Raw genomic sequence first — 21,713 nt, forward strand, 5'->3', positions numbered from 1 at the left:
TCTATCTTGGATTATATTGTTAGCTTATCTATTTGTGGTTATATGTTGTGAAGTCGTTGATATATGTTTTAAATCCCTATTGTCGATTTCGTTGATATGTAATTTGATTCCATATTGTTGGATGAGTTGTCATCTAACTTGAATTAAGTTGCTAGTTTATTTATCATGTTATGCAATTAAATTTGAATAGCATGATTTTCTCTTTTATACGTGGTAGTTGTATGGAGTTAACCCTTTGTTTGTTATTTATTGTTTGGGCGCTTAACACTATTAGGCGGTGAAGAGCCTTCCGACGATGCTTAGCTATGATCGAGATGGAGGAGGGACAGTAAGTGGCGGAGCAGAGATGGAAGAAGCTGTTTGTTTTTCTCTTAGTAGTTTTTGCCCTGAGTCTTCTTCATTCTCTGAAAACTCTTTTACTAGAACTCTGTCTTAGCCACTGTTTAAGTGTGCATACTTATTTTGGAACCCTGCTTACGTTAGTATAAGTCACTATTATTATATGTCGGGAACGGGTTGATTAATTAAGTTTATGTTATGGTTTTGAGTATGTTTAGTTTGTCTTCGAAAAAAAAAATATCGTGTTTTCTTTAGGATTTCAAATTCGTCCTTAGACTTGATAGGTTTATAATGCGACTCCTCAGTTGAGAAATTGAGGCGTTACAATATATGAAGTGCGGCATATACTTGATGGAATCACCTATATGAGTGTCAAGTGTAGCCACTTGCATGAGACCTGGCTTATCTCTAGAGCACTCAAAGAATATCAGGCACGCACATGACCGTTTAGCGCACCACAACGATAACAGTGAGAAAATGTGGTTTGTGATGATTAGTAAGGCCTCTAACACACACTAAAGCGTCTTGGTTCATAGAGCTTGCTCCACCAATTCACTTGCATGTTAAGTCTTATTGGTCTAGGTCTGGTTTATAACTCAAAAGGCACCAGATTCGAAAAGTCACACTCTCGGTAATTGCTCGGGAAACCTCTCCTTAACCCTACCTTAACAATTTTGAAATATGTGGGGGATTGTTGGAAAAATTGTTGATATTTCAAAAGTTTCAAGTCACACATTGCTTGTACTTTGGACATTCTAAAGGTTTATATATCAAACCTCTCTTGTGTATGTCAAAGAGCCTAAAAGGGCCTCGCGCGCATGGGAATTGGGCCACGTTGGCCAAACGTAGTGCAAATCCTCCGATTTGCCCCCCTGCGTGCAGATCACATGGCCGGGCTTTCTTTTTTGGACCTTATCCGAAAAACCCTTATTTTCACATGTGCACCGTCCATGCCATTCAAACCTTGGAATTTCTGTTTTTGTTGACTGTGCCTGCAGACCTTGAAAATACAAAGCTTAATTTTTATCACACAATTTATTGTGCAGACTACATAGGAGTTAACAAATTTTTCCCTATAAATAGAGGTTGATACTTACCCTGCAGAATCACTTCTCCTCTCACCCTCTCTTCCTAACTCTCAAACCAGTTTCTGAGCAATCACAATATTGTTACTTGTTTCTCACCAGTTCTGTTACCCGAATACGCCGGAGGAAGCTGTTTAATCCTGGGGAGATGTTCTGGATATTCCGTGATAAAACCTTCAAGGGCAGCGAATTGATTTTCGCGACTCAGCTTATTTTGTGGCAGGTTATGTTCGTGGTTTTGTTGTTGTTTCAAGGCTGCTGTTTGGCGTCAAATATCCAACAGATTGTGGCCTACGCAACATAAACCAAAAGCTTTAGCATTTCTTTTAATTTCGTCAGTGAAGAGCGATATTATTTGTTGTGTAATAAAAAGAAGGTTAGTGCTAGAATTTTTAACGTCTTTTTTAAATTCATATTTAGGTTTTTAAGCTGATAAATTTTATTGATATGAATAATTAGTACAAAAGGTGTACTCAATATAAAATTGTATGGTTAATCATCAAATTAGTCCTTATGATTTTAAGGGAATTTGATTTTATATAGTCTTATCCCGGAAATTATTTTGGTCATTATCCTTCCAATTGCACCTAGTTTGGTTTTGATCCTTGCCGGAGGGTAGAACTCCAATGAAAATGCTAAATTACGCACGTTATTACATGGCAATGCTGATTAGTTTAATGAATCCTATGTGGATTTTTTTTAATCATTTACAAGGGAGAATTTACCCAAATTTTATTAAACCCAAAACTTAACTTAACTAAACATTAAACCCAAAATCTAATTAAACTAAAAAATAAACCTAAAACTTAAGTTAACTAAAATAAACCACTAAATCAAACAACCATATTCCCAAATCCCTAAATTAGAAACGAGGATTCCAAAGCTCTATTCTTCTTCGTCGAACTCACATACCCTTGAGTGTGTAGGGCTTTCTCTTTCATTCTTCCATTCGTGCTAAGGTTGGTCCTAGAGCGATATCGTGTCGGAGTGAGGAGAACTCGAGAATTTTGTGGTACTTGAGGGAGAATTGGAGACTGTGGTTTTGAGTCACACCAACAAAGATTTTGATTTGAAGAAACCAAGTAGGTGTCGCTTATCTTCTTTATTCATTTGATTTTTGATTTTCTGAATTCTTGGGGTTTGGGTTTAGGTTTACGGTTACAATGTAAGTTTTCTGGATCTGGCTTACAATGTTTGGGGTTTTTGTGGATTTTCTAGGTTGGGTTTTGGCTAGGATTTTTCTTAGCTACAATATGGTGTTCAAGGTTTGCTATTTGGTTTCGTGTTTTGGGGTTGGCTTGCTTTTAGGGATTATTTTTTATTGACTATAGTTTGGGGTTTGGGGGTTTTTTATTGGCTATAGAATTAAAATGTCTTTTTTTAAATTATATTTAGTTTAGAATTCCGTTTGCATAATAGGAATTCGTGAGGGACCAAAGTGCTTTTAAGACAATTCTAATTCAAAAGCAAGCCAAGGTAGCAGGAAGTCAACTTATTAAGAAGAAACATCCTAGGGACACGTGGAACAAAAGAAGTGAGTCACCAAACACGTGGAGGCTTTATAAAGTGTTGAAAGTCTAAGACACGTATTGTAGTGTAGTTTAGCATATGTTGAATTAGTTGTTAAGACACTTAGTCTTTAAATATAATTTCATTTGTACTTTATAGGGGTTCACAATCATCTACTTAAAAATTCTAGGGTTAATGGTCAAATTGGTCCCTGTGTTTGTAGTGAATTTTGATTTTAGTCCCTCCCCGAAAAAAACTTGTCGATATCTCCCTGCAGTTGCAATCATTTTGGTCTTAGTCCTCACCGGAGGGCGGAGCTCCGGCGAGTATGCCTAGTGGCAGTCCAGAGCTGATGTGTTATTATCCATTTTATTTTTAAATAAAAATCAAATGACATGGATAATAATTAATAATTAAAATAAAATAATTATAAATTACAAAAAAAATTAAAAAAACTTTAATCACAATTCTTCTTCTTCTTTATCTTAATTCTTAAAACAAAAAATCCTTAATTTCCAACCCATAAGAACCACATGAAACTCAACATCGACCTTTCTCTGTCTCCCACTTCCTTCCTTCCAATCTCTCTTCTTCAAAGGACTTTGGTGTAAAAGAGGTTGTGAATTACTGGTTGGTTTGGGTGTTGAAGCAGTAAGGGAGATCGAAGCAGTCTGGGTTTCTGAAGAAGGCTAGGTTGCAGAAACTAGAGAGAAGACCATGCCAAATCGCGATCGAAAGAAGAGAATGAGGAGGAACGATGACTAATTTCTGAAGATCTGGTGCCCTAGAACCTGGATTCGCACCAGATCTACACCTATTCGTCCGTCATCTTTTTCTCTGTCGTCTCCGTTCTGCACCTCTCTCTCTCTCGATCTCGATTTGCTTTGGACGGCGAGGTTGCAGGAAGAGGAACGATGGCTGGGTACCATGGTTGAACGATGCCTATGGTTTGATGATGTTATTACAATGAGGGATTCTGTGCTGAGTTTCTGGAATTTGGGTTTTTCTGGGGCAAGATTCTGGGTTTTCTGGTGCTGAGTTTCTGGACTTAATTCGTCTTTGCATTTTGGGTTTTCCCTGTTTTCCCTTTGTTGTTGCATTCTAGTTTTTAATTTGAAGAAAGGTGTTTTGGAGTTGAAAGGATGAAGAACACATACTGATGAATTTGAGGAAAGGGGTTTCTAGTTTCTGGTTGAGAAAAAGAAAGATTACTGAGTTTCTGGTGGTGGTTTCTAATTGATTAAAGTTTTTTTAATTTTTTATTGTAATTTATACTTTTTTATTTTAATTATTACTTATTATCCATGTCATTTGATTTTTATTTAAAAATGACGTGGATAATAACACGTCAGCTCTGGACTGCCACTAGGCATGCTTGCCGGAGCTCCGCCCTCCGGTGAGGACTAAGACCAAAATGATTGCAACTGCAGGGAGATATCGACAAGTTTTTTTCGGGGAGGGACTAAAATCAAAATTCACTTTAAACACAGGGACCAATTTGACCATTAACCCAAAATTCTAATACCACATGTTCACCTGAAGATTCTAATACTTAATTTCATTATCTTTTTATTATTTTTTTTTCTTTTTTTCCCCTCATATGAAGATTCTTCTTTTACTCAATCTTTTCAAACTATTAATCTTATTCCTTGTGAAAATCATACATAACTTTAAACGGATGGGTGGAGCCGAAGCCCAGCAAGCCTTGGCACTTGCCCGGGCTCTATGGCAAAAAAAACTAATTTGGGCCGCAGGAGCCCTTTTTGGGCATATCATCTAGCAAGTCTGGGAAAAAAATTTGTTATCTGGTTTCAATCTCTCGTTCTCTTTCTCCCTCGACCAAACCTAGCTTGCTCGCACAGGCACGACGACACCGTAGAGAAAGAGAGGCGGAGGCGGAGGGAGGATAGGACAGTGCAGTGTTGATTGACAGACTAGTAGAGGGCAGTGGCGTACCACGCACGGTCGGCAACCATTCCCATGGCGTTGGCTTCAAATCTTCGTCCCCTCCTTCGTGATTAGGTAAGAACTAAGTGAAGTTGTTCAAGAGTTGTACAAGAAAGGGGGGTTTGAATTGTGCCATCCAAAATCTTGGATTTCCAAACGATTAAAAAATTTATCATAATCGTTGAGATCGTTTGGTGCTGCAGAAATGTAAGAGCAAGGAAAAAGTCAATGAACACGCTAATTTTTATCCTGTTTCACCTCCTGAGCGATAGGGCTACATCCAGTCCTTGGATTTCTCTAAGCACAAGTATCAAGGATTTCTCCATACAAGTATTCTTGTCCATGCCTCTGCAAGCATTGTCGAGTATTCTTTGAACACTGCCTCTCCAGACAAACCAAGTATTCTTTTGTCACTGCCTCTTCAGGAAATTACAAGTATTCTTAGGACTTCTCCTTACTAAGTATTATCAGGACTCCTCCTCTACAAAGTATGTAGGACTTTCTCAAGATCCTTTCATCTACAAATGTGTCTCTTCAAGAAAGGGTGATGGTACAATTCAGTTCATGAATCATAAAGTATTTTTGGAGTAAGGTTTGACTCTAAGACTTATACTTTATGTTCTACTACATGAGAGAGTAAGTAAGAGATTTGACTCTTAAGAAAGATTTCTCTTCATGTTGAAGCAGACGATGTTGACGATTGTTTCTTAATGGTGAGCACCAAGGCTTCTTTTCTTTGTCGGTCTTGAAAGCTAATTCATAGTGAGCTTGAAAGCTAATTCTGAAAGTCTTTAGATCTTCACTTTATACTCCTGAATCTCTTTTGAGAGAAAGATAGCCGTTGAAGCGTGTTCTTCACAGAGCTTCTAGTCGTTGGATCAGACAGTACATAGTGTACTTGAGTCAGATGCATTGATAGCATAGTACTGCTTGATTGAAATCTTTTGCTGAAAAGATGTATTCTGTCAGCTAGTAGGTAACATATGTTTGAGCTTCTATCCGTTGGTGTATGAATATGAAAATGTGATAGTGACACCATTGTACTTCTTACTTTGCATTGTCTTTTATCAGAACATGTGATATTGACTTTGCAAAACTTCTTCAAGAAGCTATTCTGAGCTTTTTTCAATTTGTTTTCAACGACCATTCTTCAGACTTTGCAGCTTTCATGATTTGATAAACTTCGTTCCACTCAGATGATATGCTTTGATTGTTTTTCTGCTTCTGTCGTCTTTCCTTTCTTCAGACGATCATCTTTCTTCATGTTGGTCATTAGGAGTTTAGAGCAGTGGGCTATGACCAATCACTTGTAGCTTCTTCTTAGGAGATAGGTTGTCTTGATAGTGTGTTGTCTAAATGAGTAGATGCTAGTAGGCAAAGACAATAAGCTTTATTCAATTTCTCTGTTTCTTGTATGAGAGAGAAAGAGGAAACTAGATCTTGTTGTCGTTGTGCTTGTTTCCTTGATCAATGTGCTTCACAGTGTATCATTCGATTTCTTGCACTTGAACTTCTTGTCTAGCTTGTCAGAGATGTATTTCAAATTTAGTTGGCGCTCATTCTCTGAACATTGCTTCATTTGTTCAGTCCTTGAGATAGACGATGAATGTAGATATTGACTATTGAGTGCAGTCTTTTCAGGCGATCTGATTGCTTGGGTTGATCTTGCATGAGTTGACTTGAAACTTTGACTTCTTCTTCCAAAGACGGTCTTGATGCTTTGACTTTAATTGCGTAGATTGTCTTGTGTCTTGATCATTATTCTCTTCTCTTGCTCAGACGATCTAGCATATTTGACTCTTTCTTGTTTGTATCGCCTGCCCTTGTTACTTTGACCTTTCTTCTCTTAAGTTGAGCGTCTTCTTGCATAGTCTTGTACTTTGAATATTAGACGATGAGGGATTTTTATCATAAGTATTGTTTTTCTGAAATGTAATTCATGTGAAGCTTTAAGCATAAAACTTATACTCTTGAAAATTGTTATCATTCAAAATATGAAACGATATATCTAGCATTCGAACTTAACACTAAAAAACTGATTTGGCTTGAAATTCCTAACTAATTTGGGGATTGAAAAATTTAGGGATTGAATTGATTTGGGGATTGATCGATTTGCTTATATCCCCTGGTTTCTTCTGTTTGCAATTGCTTCTCTTTGTATTCCTATATACTTATGTACTTGAATCACTCATAGCTTATGTTATAGAAGATTCCCTGTAGTTCACCCCTGTTTTGCACTCTGTATTGGCAAATTCTTAGATATCAAACACCTGTTTTTCAAGCTTCTTCTTGTGTTTCAGGTTTCAGCCTCTGTATTCCCATTCTCAGCCCCTTTTTCTTCATTTTCAAGGCAAGCCTGCTTCTATTCCTCAGCATTTCCAGTTTAACTTGTGTACTTTTTTATTTTTGAACATGTCTAATTGTTTTTTTTCCTTCATATGGTTTATAAATTAATCTTTTATGTAAAGTGTATTTGGATGTTAATGATTAAGAAGCCCTTGATGTATTGTTAAGAATTATGTGACTTGAAGTTGCGCACTCTAAGCTCTTGCATGTGAATGGAATTCTCAGTGCTCTTTTAGTGTAAGTTAATCTTTGAGGGGCTGTAATAAAAAATTTGTAACTCTTTTACATAACTACATGGTGATTTGATGAGGTAAATAGTACTGGAAGGACTTGAGCTCATGTTGTCCAGAAATATTTGAAACTACATGAGTTAAGCTTGTAATTTCTGAGTTATTGGAATAAAAATTTGTTTTGATTATGTTAACCTGTGGTGCGATCATAATATTGTTTCTGTGTTGGCCTTAAATTTCTGATTAAACATAAGATTAAAGTTGTAGGTGAATTGGTGTAGCTAACGGTTCTTTTCTGGTTTGTGTTTAAATGAAAAATTGCTAAAGAATTTGATAATTTTATGTTGTATAGTTATAAAAATTATAGTACTGAATACCGTTCAGTTTTCTTTGACCTCATGTAGTATTAAGACATAGGTTTGTTGATGTGCTGTCTCATGATGGTATACTTAATTTGGTAAAATTTCATTGTGGTTCAGACCGTGAAATTACTTGCCCAAACTCCACAAAAATTCTTACTCCATCACTGTTTAGGTGACCCCTAATATGTACAATTTTTAGAGTGGTGCAAATTTTGCACCACTTTTTTTAACCTGTTATAACATGTTAACATAATTTTTTTTTAAACAAATTTAATATATAACAAATTTTTAATGATACTTTTTAAAAAAAAATATAATGTGTTGACCTACTATAACCAGTTAGAGTAAGTGGCGTAAAATTGCATATTAGGGACCCACTTTTTAAACGTTTTCAATAAGCAGGACCCATGAGGATTTGAAACCAATCCCGAGATTGCTAGTGGATTCCTTTTTACATTCAAAAAACAGAGTAAATAATATCCGACATTTGTAATCATGCGCGTAGTCAGGGGTTGGGGTTGTTACCAAAAAACTTAGGTTCATCATATATGAAGAGTCAACTCTTAAAGGAAACCTGATGTTTAATTGAATACACATGACTAAATTTTAAATTCTCTCATCGATTCTGAACTTGGTCTCTCGGAGGTACATTTCCTAAATCATTTACAAAATATTTGACTAACTTGGTCAATTGTATTGCCCAATATTGCCTGCACGTGCGAATACAAACAGTGAAACAAGCCCACACAGTTGCAATTACCTAACTTTTCATAGAGACCAGACTGAAGAACTTAGCTTATTCATCTCAACTCAAACATTTTTTCCCGAATAGTCTAATTTAATGCGTACTTTTGTTTACTTTGTCCACTTCTTTCCGACTTCGATCTAGTTAATTAATTACTGCGTACTACTTAATTATTCTCCATCAAAGCAAAGATAAAGTAAAGGTGAATCGAAAAGTATACGCAAATTTATCTGATCTAAGAATATGTAATCACACTTATAGTTTCACTTTCACACCTACCCAGCTTAACATTACATCAATCTCATGACATTTATTTTTGTTCCAATTTACAATTTTCACTATGATCATGATCACAATCTCAAGAGGAAAATACTGAGTTCAGGTCCTCCATTACCATCAGGATTTAACATGTAAAACGCCTCCGAGTCACGGCTCCCAACGACTCGTTCAAACCTGGCCCTCATGTACATCAACTCGCCTGGGATAACACCTGCGCCCGCTGACACGCTCTGCACGGTGCTCAGCACGTGCCAGTCCAGATCCCCGCACGGGCGGGACACGGCATAGCCGCACTTCCTGCCGTTGCAGTACATGCTCCACGCCGGCTCGTGGAACAGCCTCCTCGGCCGGCCTCCTCCGCCGTCTGTCACGGGGGCTGCAGGAGTACTCTTCCTGCACTCGAGCGCGATGCGGACGAGGCCGGAGGACATCTCCTTGACGAGGGAGGAGGTGGAGATGGCGAGCTCGAGGAGGAGGACGGGCTCCGAGCGCGGGTCGAGCTGGACGGCGAAGGAGATGTTTCCCCGGCGGTGGCCGAAGAGCGTTCCAGTTACCTTCCGGCCGAGAGTCGTTGAATTAACAGATAGTGCTGTTGAAGGGATGGTGAGCCACTTGCACGTAGGGATGATGGTTTGAAAGGTGAAAATGTTGAGGAATGAGCATAGGAGTGAGGATAGCTTATTCCTTGTTGTTTGTTTCGGATGCTGTTGTTGTTGCTGTTGGATTGAGAAGGAAGAGACCAAGGATAATGATCCTCGCCTTACGAGGAGTTTGTCCGAGACATCATCGGATATCTCGGACGACCGTCGGAAGTGGTGGTTTGTAGCGATAATTCTTCTGTTGTTGTTTCTTGTGCTGATGCTGGCAGTGGCGCTCTTGCTTCTTTGGAGGGTCAAGTTTTGTTCATGTTTTTGTTTCATGCTGTGCTGTGGAGACTGTTTTATTAGATCAAGACAGAGGGAGGGAATTAATTAATGAAGAAGCTCTGTAGAAGTAGAAGAGAGAGAGAGGGATAAAAGCAAGATTGTAATTATATTGAAGGTTTCTTCCAGCACGAAGGAAGAGAAAGAGAGATGAAAGGGGCCGACAAGGTGATCATAGTGTTGGGGGAGGGGAAGGATATAAAGGGGGGCTGTGGAGGGTTGTGCTTCTAATTATCATCATTTGTTAGAATTTTGTAATGTGCGTGGGGTCCTAAGCTAATGCTAACAACAACCATCTTGTGGGTTATTTGACTTCACTGCATCTCATTCTCATCCTTGTTCTCTGTGGGCCCAGTATAGCTCCTCATTGTCATAATGTGATTCTGTCAAAACCCTTTGCACACATGCTCTCGTATTTTGGCCTTTTCCTATCATTTTGATCAATGACTAGTTATTTTATGAGAAAGAGTATCTAAATAAAGGTTGTCTAAATAACTCATGATAAAAATTGAGTTAAATCACTCATTGTATAGATGTATCAATCATATTATAACATGTGTCTTTATATTATCCACCTCACTTAACTAGTCTATTTTAATTTACATTTTTCGTAATGTTTAATTTATTAAATAATTCAATTGCAGAATTAATCTATAATCTTAGAATGTACCAAAAAAAAAGCCCTATAATTTTAGATAATAGTATACAACTCCTTTCTAAAAAAACCTAGAGAATCCCAAATTGCGAAACTAGAATTTTGAAGGTTCGATCAACTTATGTCTGCAATTCGTTTTTGAAGGTTGACGATAGTTGAGACTTGAGTGAGAGAGGTTGGTAAATTTGACAATTCATTTTTATTTATAGTTGCTGGCACAGAAATTAATATGCACAAAATGATGAGGATTGAGGAGAAAACCACGTGAAATTATCCAATGCTACAGAAGATTTGTTGAGCAAGCAACATACTCGAGTCATGAATCATGGCCATGTCGTATTTAATTGAGAACCCCTAGTTATAGATAATAGCATGAAACCTATTTTCTAATTTTAGGTTTTCGAAACTTCAAACCCAGTAGCTCAAATTTCAGACCTAATTGCGAAATCAATCGAGGTTTAGGAGGTTATGAATCTCTTGATGTCTAAAACAACAGAAACAAATTGCTAAACAGGAAATTTCATCAACACTATCAATCACCAAGATGAATAAATATTACAAACTGTTGGAGATCCGCCACTGCATCATGCTCATCTACTTTTCCTATGAGGTTGTTTCCGAAGAAGAAGAACACAGGAAAGAAAAAGGGGATTGGGGATTTTTTTTAGAAAGGAGTCCTACACAATTATAAAAAAATTATAGGTTCATTTTGCAATTGAATTATTTAATAAATTAAATATTATGAAAATGAAAAGTAAAAGAGACTAATTAAATGATGTGGATAATATAAAAACACATGTTGCAATATGATTGATACACCAATGCAATGGGTGGTTTAACCCAATTTTTACCATGGGTTATCTAGACAACCCCATACTAGAAAACATATAACATGTTTTCTGTTTTAGTTTTTAGTTTTCATTTTACAATTTTTTCAATGCTGAAAATCATATAATTCAAACCATTTTTTCTTGAAAAACAGTTTCTAAAAACGGTTTTTAAATACAGTTTTTAGAAACGGAAATCAAACAAGCCCCAAATAAAATAATTAATCTATTTTAGTTTTAAAAACTGAAATTGATAACTTTTTTAAAAACAAATAAATTTCTAAAACTGTAATCAAACAGACCAATTAGCCATGAGACTTATCTCATTTGAATTCTGAGATCCGTTAAGTGTATAGATATATATATATATATATATATATATATATATATATATATATATATGTCAGTAAATATTACTTCATACATAGAACACACCGCTTAAAGATTAAACTCTAAAATTAATATTTAATGAGTTTGACTATCTACCAACTTTGATGATTCTTGTTAGTTAGGGTTTATTTAGTTTTTTTGGTTTATTTAGTTTAAGAACATATTTTGTTTTTATTATTCAATATAAAGTGTCATAAATTTTTGTGTGTGTTTATATGTGAATATTTATAGTTTAAGAAAATAATTATTTAATGTCACATATATTATTTTTTATTTTTCGATATTTACAATGGAAATAATAAGTGATGTTTTTTTTTCTAATATATTGTTTCCTATATACAAGATCTTGAAGATTTTATAATTATTTAATAAAAATAACAATAGAAATAATACTGTTTTTTTTTAACGATAGAAATAATACTGTTACACTAACCCGATCTTCAGTATCGTATTAAAAATATAAATATGTTGTTCAATGGGAGAAAATAAATAAACAATTAGGCGATTGCTTAAGTCATTCAAGTTTTGTTTATTTATATTTCATTCAGACCGTTCGATTAAAACTTAAAATCATGACGAGATATATGATAGTTATGGTTGAATTTTAAAACATGCGCGATGTAGACTGCATGAAACTCATAAATAAATCATAAAATGTGATGTGGGATTAGTTCACTTTATTATTTAATTAAGAAGTTTGGAGTTCTTCCATAAATAAAAAGTTTGGAGTTCGATCATTATTCATAAAACTTCATCATTCTTCTGCATCTATTCACCTTTGTTTTTAGGTGGTACATCATTCCTTCATCTTCCTTCTTCTTTCTTCTTAATTAAATTCCGACAATGTGTATGCGTGAGAGGAACCTGAGCAAGTGATTGAGGATTTGACCAGTGAATCAATATAGACTACTCAGTATATGTTTAATTATGACATTAGAGCAAATTTGAATGATAGCACGAGTCGTATTCGCACCCGACTAAGGTTTGGAGTGTCCGAAAAAAACTAATTCCGCTACTAGAGCACTGTTTAAGTTATATTTCAAATCGGCAGGAAAGTTAGACCCTTAGGGTATTTTTCTGATGACGTGTGTTCCATTACGGAACTTTCAACTGTAAGCTCAAGGGTTTCGCATTCTGGAAACCCGATAAAGTTAGATTTTATCTCCGCAGGGACTTAAAGCGAGACCCTGAACAAAAGGTTTTTGTATTCAGAGCTTCTTCCGGAAATTCCATCCGCCATATCTTAATTCTTTCATTGCTAGGAATCTTTCCGTGAAGGAACTTTTCTCATCCGATGGATATTGCAAAAATTAGTTCTACGACAGATTTTGGAGCAGGCTGCATTCAAGCCATTTTATAATTTAAAATGAACTCTGAAACAAGTTTCGATCTTGTATCGTGAATACTTGATTTAAATGAGCAGATAAAAATACCAAAACACATGGACCCGCGAAATTTTCCTTATTCTTCTTTTCCATCCCCTATAAAAGGAGGAGGTGTTACTATTCACCTCATAATCAACCCAAAATCGTGAGAGAGAGAGAGAGGTGAGGAGAAAGAGAGATTTCGCGACCGTTTACTTGTTTCTCGACTGATAGAAGTGCTTCCAGTTGGATATGAATGACAAGGAGGCAATGATCATCTTCGATACATCGTTTTCTACGTTCTCATCTCTTTTTCCCCATCTTTCTGTGATCAAAGTTTGGAGCTTTTTGTCAAAATGTTAGTTTAGCTTCATTTCTTCTTTCAAATACCTTCTACACCTTCTTTATGCTTCATATTCATACCCCATGCGTTTAGATTCTTGCTTTGATGTCGTGGATATGATTTTTAGAGAAAACTCACTTTAGAGCAAAAAATGAAACTTTAACATGCTAGAACCGTACCCATGCTTAGAACCTTAAGAATAGTTGTTGATAAATGCCTTGTTTAGCGCTATTCGAAACCTATTTCAAAAAATCTCAACTTTGAGCTTTTGAGCCTTTAAAATTGAGCCAAAAAGTCTGAATACACGTTTTAAGTCTCGTAATTTCTCCAAGTGTTTTTCTACCCTAGATATCACCTAAGAATTTATATGAATTAAATGAGATCGAAGAAAAAGTTTGGAAAGCCCCATTTTCTTCAATATGGCCGAGAGCTCCATAGGGCATTGGGGGAGAAAATATACCTTATGGACGAGGCATGAAACTAGGTTGTTTTCGGGCAAGTGTTGGGTAGTGCATGATTTTGAACATGTAGGTTGTGAAATTGTTTTCGAAGAGTGTTTTTGTACAAAACTTGAATTGAGTCAAAACTCACTCATTCGGGGAAAACTCTTCCATTCGTGCTTATGTGTTGAATTCTAAAGCTTAGAAAGCTTTTTCCGGTTTCGATTATTGTTATTAGATCGTATTGTTTCTTAGTGGCTAAGAAATGATATTTTACTTAAGGTTTGGATCGAGTTAAGCTGAGGAAAGAAGATTTGGGACAAGCTATGAAGTTTCAAGACGAAGGAGAACACCCCAGAGGTGAGGGAAACTTACTTTACTAAATAATGATTTAGGTGTCGAGATTTCAACCTATATTGATGATTCATGAATGAATGAGGCTTATGCCAATATGAATGATTGAGGCTTATGCCATTTACTAATTTCTGTCTTACTGCTTTTTAGCGATAGGACAAGGTTATGTTTTACAACACATATAAACTGCTTATCGTTATCTAGTGATAAGACATGGTTATGTTTTGCAGCATTGTATTATGTTTCATCGCTCAATCGAGTTTGATGTTATTTTGCATATGTTTATTATGTTGAACAGTGTTGACTGGAATTTATGCATGTTTATGCAATTGCGGAGTGTGAGAAACAATGAGTTATGTCATGATGATAACAGTTTGTTTTGAGAGGAATATTGGGCAGGCTCTAACAAGAGATCTGAGGCATTGCCGTGTTGAGGACCGAGGTTTTCCCGGGGAAGTTACTTGGGGGGTTATTGGGAACCTTTGACTTAATAGATTTTGTAAACAAAGCAACAAAGAGAAATTCAATTTTGTAGATAAATGGCATAATGTATTAACTCGAGATGGAACCTTTCAATTGTTAAAGAGAACCATCTCAAAGGAAACTTAGGTTGTGGAAAAGAGTTTGAAAATGGGAAATGTCGACGGTCTGATCATTGAGAAGGTGGAAAACCTAAGTTTCGGACATCGTGAGGATGGGTCGTTGTGATGGGGAGCTCACTGGAATACGGGAGACACTTCTTACTACTTACGTAATTTGTTTTGGGCATCAAGAGGATGAGGCGTTGTGGCAGGGAGGTTGTGGTGTGCGGATAACACTCATTACTTGTTAAGCATTGTGATGAAGTGTCAGGTAGAGTACTTCTGGTGTGGCAGGAGGTGACAGTCAGCCAGACAGAGTTGTATCGTTCCTGACTCTACCTAGCATAGCAAAGAGAATGGTCAAACCAGGCAGAGTTGGACCGTCTTGACTACGTCCAAGGGGGTAAATGACTCTCGAGCATAAATGGTTAAACACAAGGCCTATGTTAGGACTGTCTCGAGGTGCTTATCATTTAAGTGGCAATATCGTTGGTTTGTCCCGTCTCCAGGCAAAGTGACGTTTATCGGGATTGTGTCATCATACATTGCATTGGCACGCCATGATGTAAGACCAAGTTTTGATCGAGTAGTACAACTCTATGTTTTGATGATTACAAGTTAACCTTTTAGTATGAACAATTATGGTACTCTAACGTGTTTTCTGAGTGTGCTCTTACAGGCTCTGACCTTAATATAATCTCAAACCAATCAGAAGCACTGTGCTTAAAGAGTGACCCTAGCAACGCTTTCGCAATCTCTATGTTCAATCTGAACAGTAGAAAAGCTTCAGAAGATCTGAAGTTAATCAAGCTCTGATATGGACTCAACTCACTTGAAGTTATGAAGATCCAGACGTTCTGACAACCCAGACACTTTGAAGGTTCAGATGTTCTGATGGTGTAGAAGACTCTGAAGATCCAGAAGCTAAAAAGTGAAGACTCTGAAGTCCAGAAGCAAAATGGCTCTAAAGACCAAGTACTTCTCCTCTGAGTTCAGAATCAGAAGATACAACGGTCAGAGGATCCATGCTTCCCTCTGACTCTGATCAACAAGCTTCGCAAGTTCCAACACGAAGCATTCCTCTAATCAGAAGTCTACTAGGTTAAATGTCAAGTCACTATCCAAAGTACAAAAGCAAATGTACTATCCTGACGACCTAACCTAACATTTTCAGCCACAGCAGAAGCTGGAAATTCCAGATCTGCCCACCAACGGTAGCATTCCCATGCAATGTTCAAACCCTAATCCTTGGAGTATATATAGAGGCTGAAGATTGAAAGATGTTGTTGGAAGAATCTCATACGCGCAAGCTATATTCAAATCTTCTAAGCATTCTTTCTTCATTGAATTCATTGTGTTTACTACAAGCTTTTAAGAAGCAATTTCTTTGTTATTAATATTTCTTAAACAGTTGTTTAGTTTACCTTTAGGAGATCAAGGTTGATCGGATCCTAGAGAAGACTAAGAGAGTGAATCTTAGTGTGAGCTAAGTCAGTGTATTGTTAGTCACTTGTAGGTTTCAAGTGCAGTTGTAACAATTATCTGATTAGTGGATTACCTTCATTCTAAGAAGGAAGAAATCACCTTAACGGGTGGACTGGACTAGCTTGAGTGATTCATCAAGTGAACCAGGATAAAATCCTTGTGTGCTTTTCTAATCTCTTATCTTAAGCACCTTACTTGTGTCTCGAAAGATTTGCTAAAATCTTAAGGTGGAAGTTTTATTCTGAAAATGCTATTCAAACCCTCCCTTTCTACCGTTTTATCAGAGCGCAAGTTCTGATTACCACACCTAACAGTGTTCAATGATCCGGGCCGGTGTGAAAAAAAAATGGCTACCACCAGTGAAACGCAAAAAGATGGCTACAATGCAAAGCCTCCCATGTTCGATGGTCAAAGGTTCGAATATTGGAAAGACAGAATAGAAAGTTTCTTTCTGGGCTTCGATGCAGATTTCTAGGATATCATTGTGGATGGCTATGAGCGTCTAGTTGATGCAGATGGCAAGAAGGTCTCCAGATCAGAGATGACTGCTGAGCAAAAGAAGCTCTACTCACAGCACCACAAAGCTAGAGCCATTCTTCTTAGTGTTATTTCCTATGAAGAGTACTAGATGACTAAATCCAAATCTGAGAAGGCTAAATCTGAGAAGTCAAAAGCTCTCCAAGCTGAAGCAGAAGAATCTGAAGAAGCATCAGAAGATTCTGATTAAGATGAGCTGACTCTGATCTCAAAAGGCTCAACCGTATCTGGAAGCACAGGCAGAGCAAGTACAGAGGCTCTTGAAAGGCCAAAGGAAAGTCTGAATCCTCAACAGGCCAGAAGAAGTCCTCAATCAAGGAAGTCACATGTTTCGAGTGCAAAGAATCAGGGCACTACAAGAGTGACTGTCCAAAGCTGAAAAAGGACAAGAAGCCAAAGAAGCACTTCAAGACAAAGAAAAGTCTGATGGTAACTTTTGACGATTCAGAGTCAGAGGATGTTGACTCTGATGGTGAAGTTCAAGGACTCATGGCTGTTGTCAAAGACAAAGAAGCAGAGTCAAAAGATGCAACTGACTCTGACTCAGCATCAGAAGAAGATCCTAACTCAGACGATGAAAATGAGGTATTCGCTTCTTTCTCAACCTCTGAACTAAAACATGCTTTGTCTGATATTATGGATAAGTATAACTCTTTGTTGACTAAGCATAAAAAGTTGAAAAAAGGATTTCTCTGCTGCTTCTAAGACTCCTTCTGAACATGAGAATATTATTTCTGAGTTGAAAAATGATAATCATGCTTTTGTGAATTCTAACTATGTGCTTAAGAACCAAATTGCTAAGTTAGAAGAAGTAATTGCTTGTGATGCCTCTGATAGTAAACATGAATCTAAATATGAAAAATCCTTTCAAAGATTCCTGGCTAAAAACGTAGACAGAAGCTTAATGGCTTCAATGATCTATGGCGTAAGCAGAAATGGAATGCATGCCATTGGCTATTCTAGATCTAATAGAAATGAGCCTCCTATGCCTAAGACTAAATCTTTATATGAATGTTTTGTTCCCTCTGGTACTATATTGCCTGAACTATTACTTGTTAAAGTTGCTAACCCCCCTCTCAAAAAGGGAACCTTCTCCATGTCTAAATATCATGCTAAAATTCCTTTACACTATCATGTTGAGAAACCCAAGGTGATCAGAACCTCTGAGGTAACTAACAAGAGAGGACCCAGAAAGTGGGTACCTAAGGATAAGATTATCTATGTTGCAGATATCCTTGATAGCTCCACTGAAACACCAATCATGGTATCTGGACAGTGGATGCTCGCGTCACATGACGGGAGAAAGGCGTATGTTCCAAGAGCTAAAACTTAAGCCTGGAGGCGAAGTTGGCTTTGGTGGCAACGAGAAGGGTAACATTGTTGGTACTGGTACTATTTGTGTTGATAGTAGTCCATGCATTAATAATGTTTTAATGGTAGACGGCTTAACTCATAACTTATTGTCTATAAGTCAATTAGCTCACAAGGGTTATGATGTTATTTTCAATCAAAAGTCCTGCCGGGCTGTAAGTCAGATCGATGGCTCTGTTCTTTTTAACAGCAAGAGGAATAACAACATTTATAAGTTCAGATTATCTGAGTTGGAATCTCAGAATGTGAAATGCCTTCTTTCTGTTAATGAGGAGCAATGGGTATGGCATAGACGGTTAGGGCATGCCAGTATGAGAAAGATTTCTCAGCTGAGTAAGCTCAACCTTGTCAGGGGCTTACCCACTCTGAAGTTCTCTTCAGATGCTCTTTGTGAAGCATGTCAGAAAGGCAAATTCACAAAAGTCCCTTTCAAGGCTAAGAATGTTGACTCTACCTCAAGGCCGTTGGAACTTCTGCATATCGACCTGTTTGGACCAGTGAAAACTGAGTCTATAGGTGGCAAGAGATATGGGATGGTCTGTAACACCCCGATTATTGGTGGCGTCACTTTAGTAACCAAAGAAAATAAAGCGGAAGAACGTGAATATTTTTTTCCTTTTTCGATATTTGTTCTAAGTAAATAAAGACTTGACGAAATAAAACTTATCGAAGAAAAATGAAAACAACTAATGTACAGATATATTTACAGCCCCTGCTGTAAGTAGCACGTCACGTCACGAGTAACCTCCAGTGACGGAAAGGTAGTGCCTGTGGGCAAATATGTACAAACTAAAACAAAAGGTCAAGTATTCTGAATACAATCCTCCAACGAAAGTAAGTCAGCCCAAAACGGCCTCCTAAAGACTTCCTACGTCCGACAAACTTCCTGTGATCCTCATGGAAGGGAATCACACAAAAAGCTAGTAGTCGGGGACCTACCCTGCCCCAAAATAAGAAATGAAAATCAGAGCTATGACAACGACACCCGATATACTACACTCCTAACATCCACCCTCATCCAATCCTGCATGAAGTCCGGGTCCACGCCGAAGGCTCAGTAGTAGTCATTTCGCTCCGGGTCTTCCCCGAACGACGAACCATCTCGAATCAGCTGTTTAACGTCTAGCAGCAGGCCGACCTCCCAAACACAAACATGAACACAAAGCCAAGGCTCGAGGGTCAACTCACAGAATATAGTAGATAATACAAGCAACATGTGAAGAATAAGAGGGTATATATAGATGTTGTATATATACGTATAACTTATGTATTGCCTACCCTAAGGTATATACATAGCATATTTATCAACATCAAATCATCAAGATATATAACGATGTTTATCAACATCAAATCACAAATGGCAATTGGATCTTCAACACATCAACAAATATAGTTAGGTGCATGGCATGACAATGCAATGTCATGCTCAAAAGATGATCTGGATAAAATGTCACCATCTCGATGATGAGACAAGCCAAGCATCTCGCTCCGCTAAAGCATCTCGCTTTTATGAAGCATCTCGCTCCTGTGAAGCAGCACGCTCCTATGAAGCATCTCGCTCCAATGAAGCATCTCACTCCGATGAAGTCCGATTTGAGATCGTCCTTCGGAAAGCAGCACACTTTCCAAGAAATGTATGTATGAATGCAATATGGTTAGCCAAACAAATCTTCCTCACTAAGGTACGCGTGTCTAGCTAGAGTACATTGTCTCTACAATACCCTAAAGTAAACAAGGAAGTGCTAGTCGCACTTGGTAACTTTCCTAATCACTTTGGCTCACCGTCTCGATGGCCAACCAAACTGCTCAACGAGCAAAAGAATGCATCTGGCACTCAGTGACTTTTCAAGTTACTTTGGCTCACTAGCTCGATGGTCGAATAAGTTGTTCAACGAACAAGGGAATGCTGCTCGCACTCAATGACTTTTCCTCACACTTAGATTGTCGACCATTCCCGTTTTCCAAACCATTTTCACATCCTAAGTCTTTTCCAAGAGGTTATCATCATTATTTAAAAGTGTTCTATCTTTGATTAATGTATTATGAATTTCATTTACAAATCAAGTTCTGGTTTCGTTTGTTTCAAAACTCTATAAGTCGAAAGATCCCAATAAACCCAAATAATTCCCGAGAAGGTCTCGACCCTAAAACGGAAATGGCTTAGACCTCAGGTCAGAGCCTGCCTAACATTTTTCAAACCTCGTCATTAGCATGACATAACTTCATGTTTTCCCCACACTCCGTGATCATATAATCAAGTACTATCTCAAATCCGTACAATTCAATAGAGCGTATACAAAACATCATAAACTCAGCAGAAATAATAGCATATTGCTCAGTTCAATATCAATATCTATATAACAATAGCTCAGTGCGGAAATAATAAGACGGAAACCAGTAAACGGCCGAAGCCTCTCAGAAAACGGAGACACACGTCTCATATAAGTTCACTTGGCCGAAGCCTCCAGAAAACATTTTCCAGTTCAAAGCGATAAACAACATTCAATGCAATCTTCAATATCAAGCAGTATTCAAGTCGAAGTTATCGACGCCTACAATACAAATAGCTAGTAAGTAAGTTGCCCTCACCTCAAGTTGTTCTAGTCTCGCGGTGCAGGTCTCGCTCACAAGCTTGCTCAGTCAAGCCCAAGGTTTCCACAAACGAACCTTAGAGCAAACAAATCAAAAATCAATCAAATTAAGTCGATACAGTTGAAACAATCCTAACTAACGTTCGACAAAGCTCAAGAAGCTTCAGAGTACAACATTTAGGCACGAATGGAAGAGCTTCCCCCGAATGGATGAGTTTTGACTCGATTCAAGTTTTGTACAAAAACACTTTATTCGCTAAAACGTGCATAACTCGAGCTACAGAACTCGGAATGACACGAAACCGGCGCCAAAATTTCGACAATTGAAATAGCTACGCAATGGCTCAGGTCAAGCAAATAGGTTTCGGCCACTATGGAAAATAGGGTTTTCGAACTTTTTCTTCGATCTAAATCAATTCCTATGTATTCTTAGGCGATATCTAGGCCAGGGAAACTCTCAGAAAAATTATCGGGTCGAAAACTATCGCAGGGGTATTTTGGTCAATATTTTTAGCTCGGAAACTCAAAATCAGAATTTCGAAAAACAAATTAGATAGGGTCGATCCTAACGACATTTATAACAACTAATCCTACTAAAGCTAAGCTCAGTCAAGAGTTTTTGATCCAAAAAGCGGAACCTCAGCATAAAAATGGGTTTTTGAGCAGAATTGAAGTTCTGCGACGATTCGACGAGATTCGGCGAAATGTAATCCGCTAAACATGCTTAGGGGCATGCAGGGAATATGTTTAGACACTAAAGTCAGCTTATTTGGACAGTTTTACAAAAAGCTCAAAACTTTGGGCACAGAAAGACAGAGAGAAAAGCGACAGAATTTACGATCAGAGGTAAGGAAAAACATCAGTACCTCGAGACCTATGCGTAGCAACGAACTGTGAGACGATCAGGAAAGAATAAGCAAAATCACTTTTCTCCTCCTTCCTCCTTGCACCCCTCGGCCGTGTGTGTGTGTTTGTGAATTTTTTTTGATTTTTTTTTTCATTTTTCAAAC

General features: G+C 37.5%; 1 protein-coding gene across 1 annotated transcript; it reads right to left on the reverse strand.

Annotated features, from left to right (window-relative positions):
* Positions 1–8,766: 8,766 nt before the first annotated feature.
* LOC130721300 (protein MIZU-KUSSEI 1) lies at positions 8,767–9,972 on the reverse strand. The gene has a single exon (XM_057572067.1). It carries the CDS (start codon positions 9,760–9,762, stop codon positions 8,914–8,916), a length of 849 nt encoding a protein of 282 aa, XP_057428050.1. The 5' UTR covers positions 9,763–9,972; the 3' UTR covers positions 8,767–8,913.
* Between the last annotated feature and the right edge of the window lie 11,741 nt (positions 9,973–21,713).

This window comes from Lotus japonicus, chromosome 5, assembly GCF_012489685.1.
Source record: "Lotus japonicus ecotype B-129 chromosome 5, LjGifu_v1.2".
Classification (NCBI taxonomy): Eukaryota; Viridiplantae; Streptophyta; class Magnoliopsida; order Fabales; family Fabaceae; genus Lotus; species Lotus japonicus.

Coding starts and splice junctions, on each gene's coding strand:
- LOC130721300 (XM_057572067.1), bottom strand. CDS start 9,762: ATGAAACAAAAACATGAACAAAACTTGACCCTCCAAAGAAGCAAGAGC.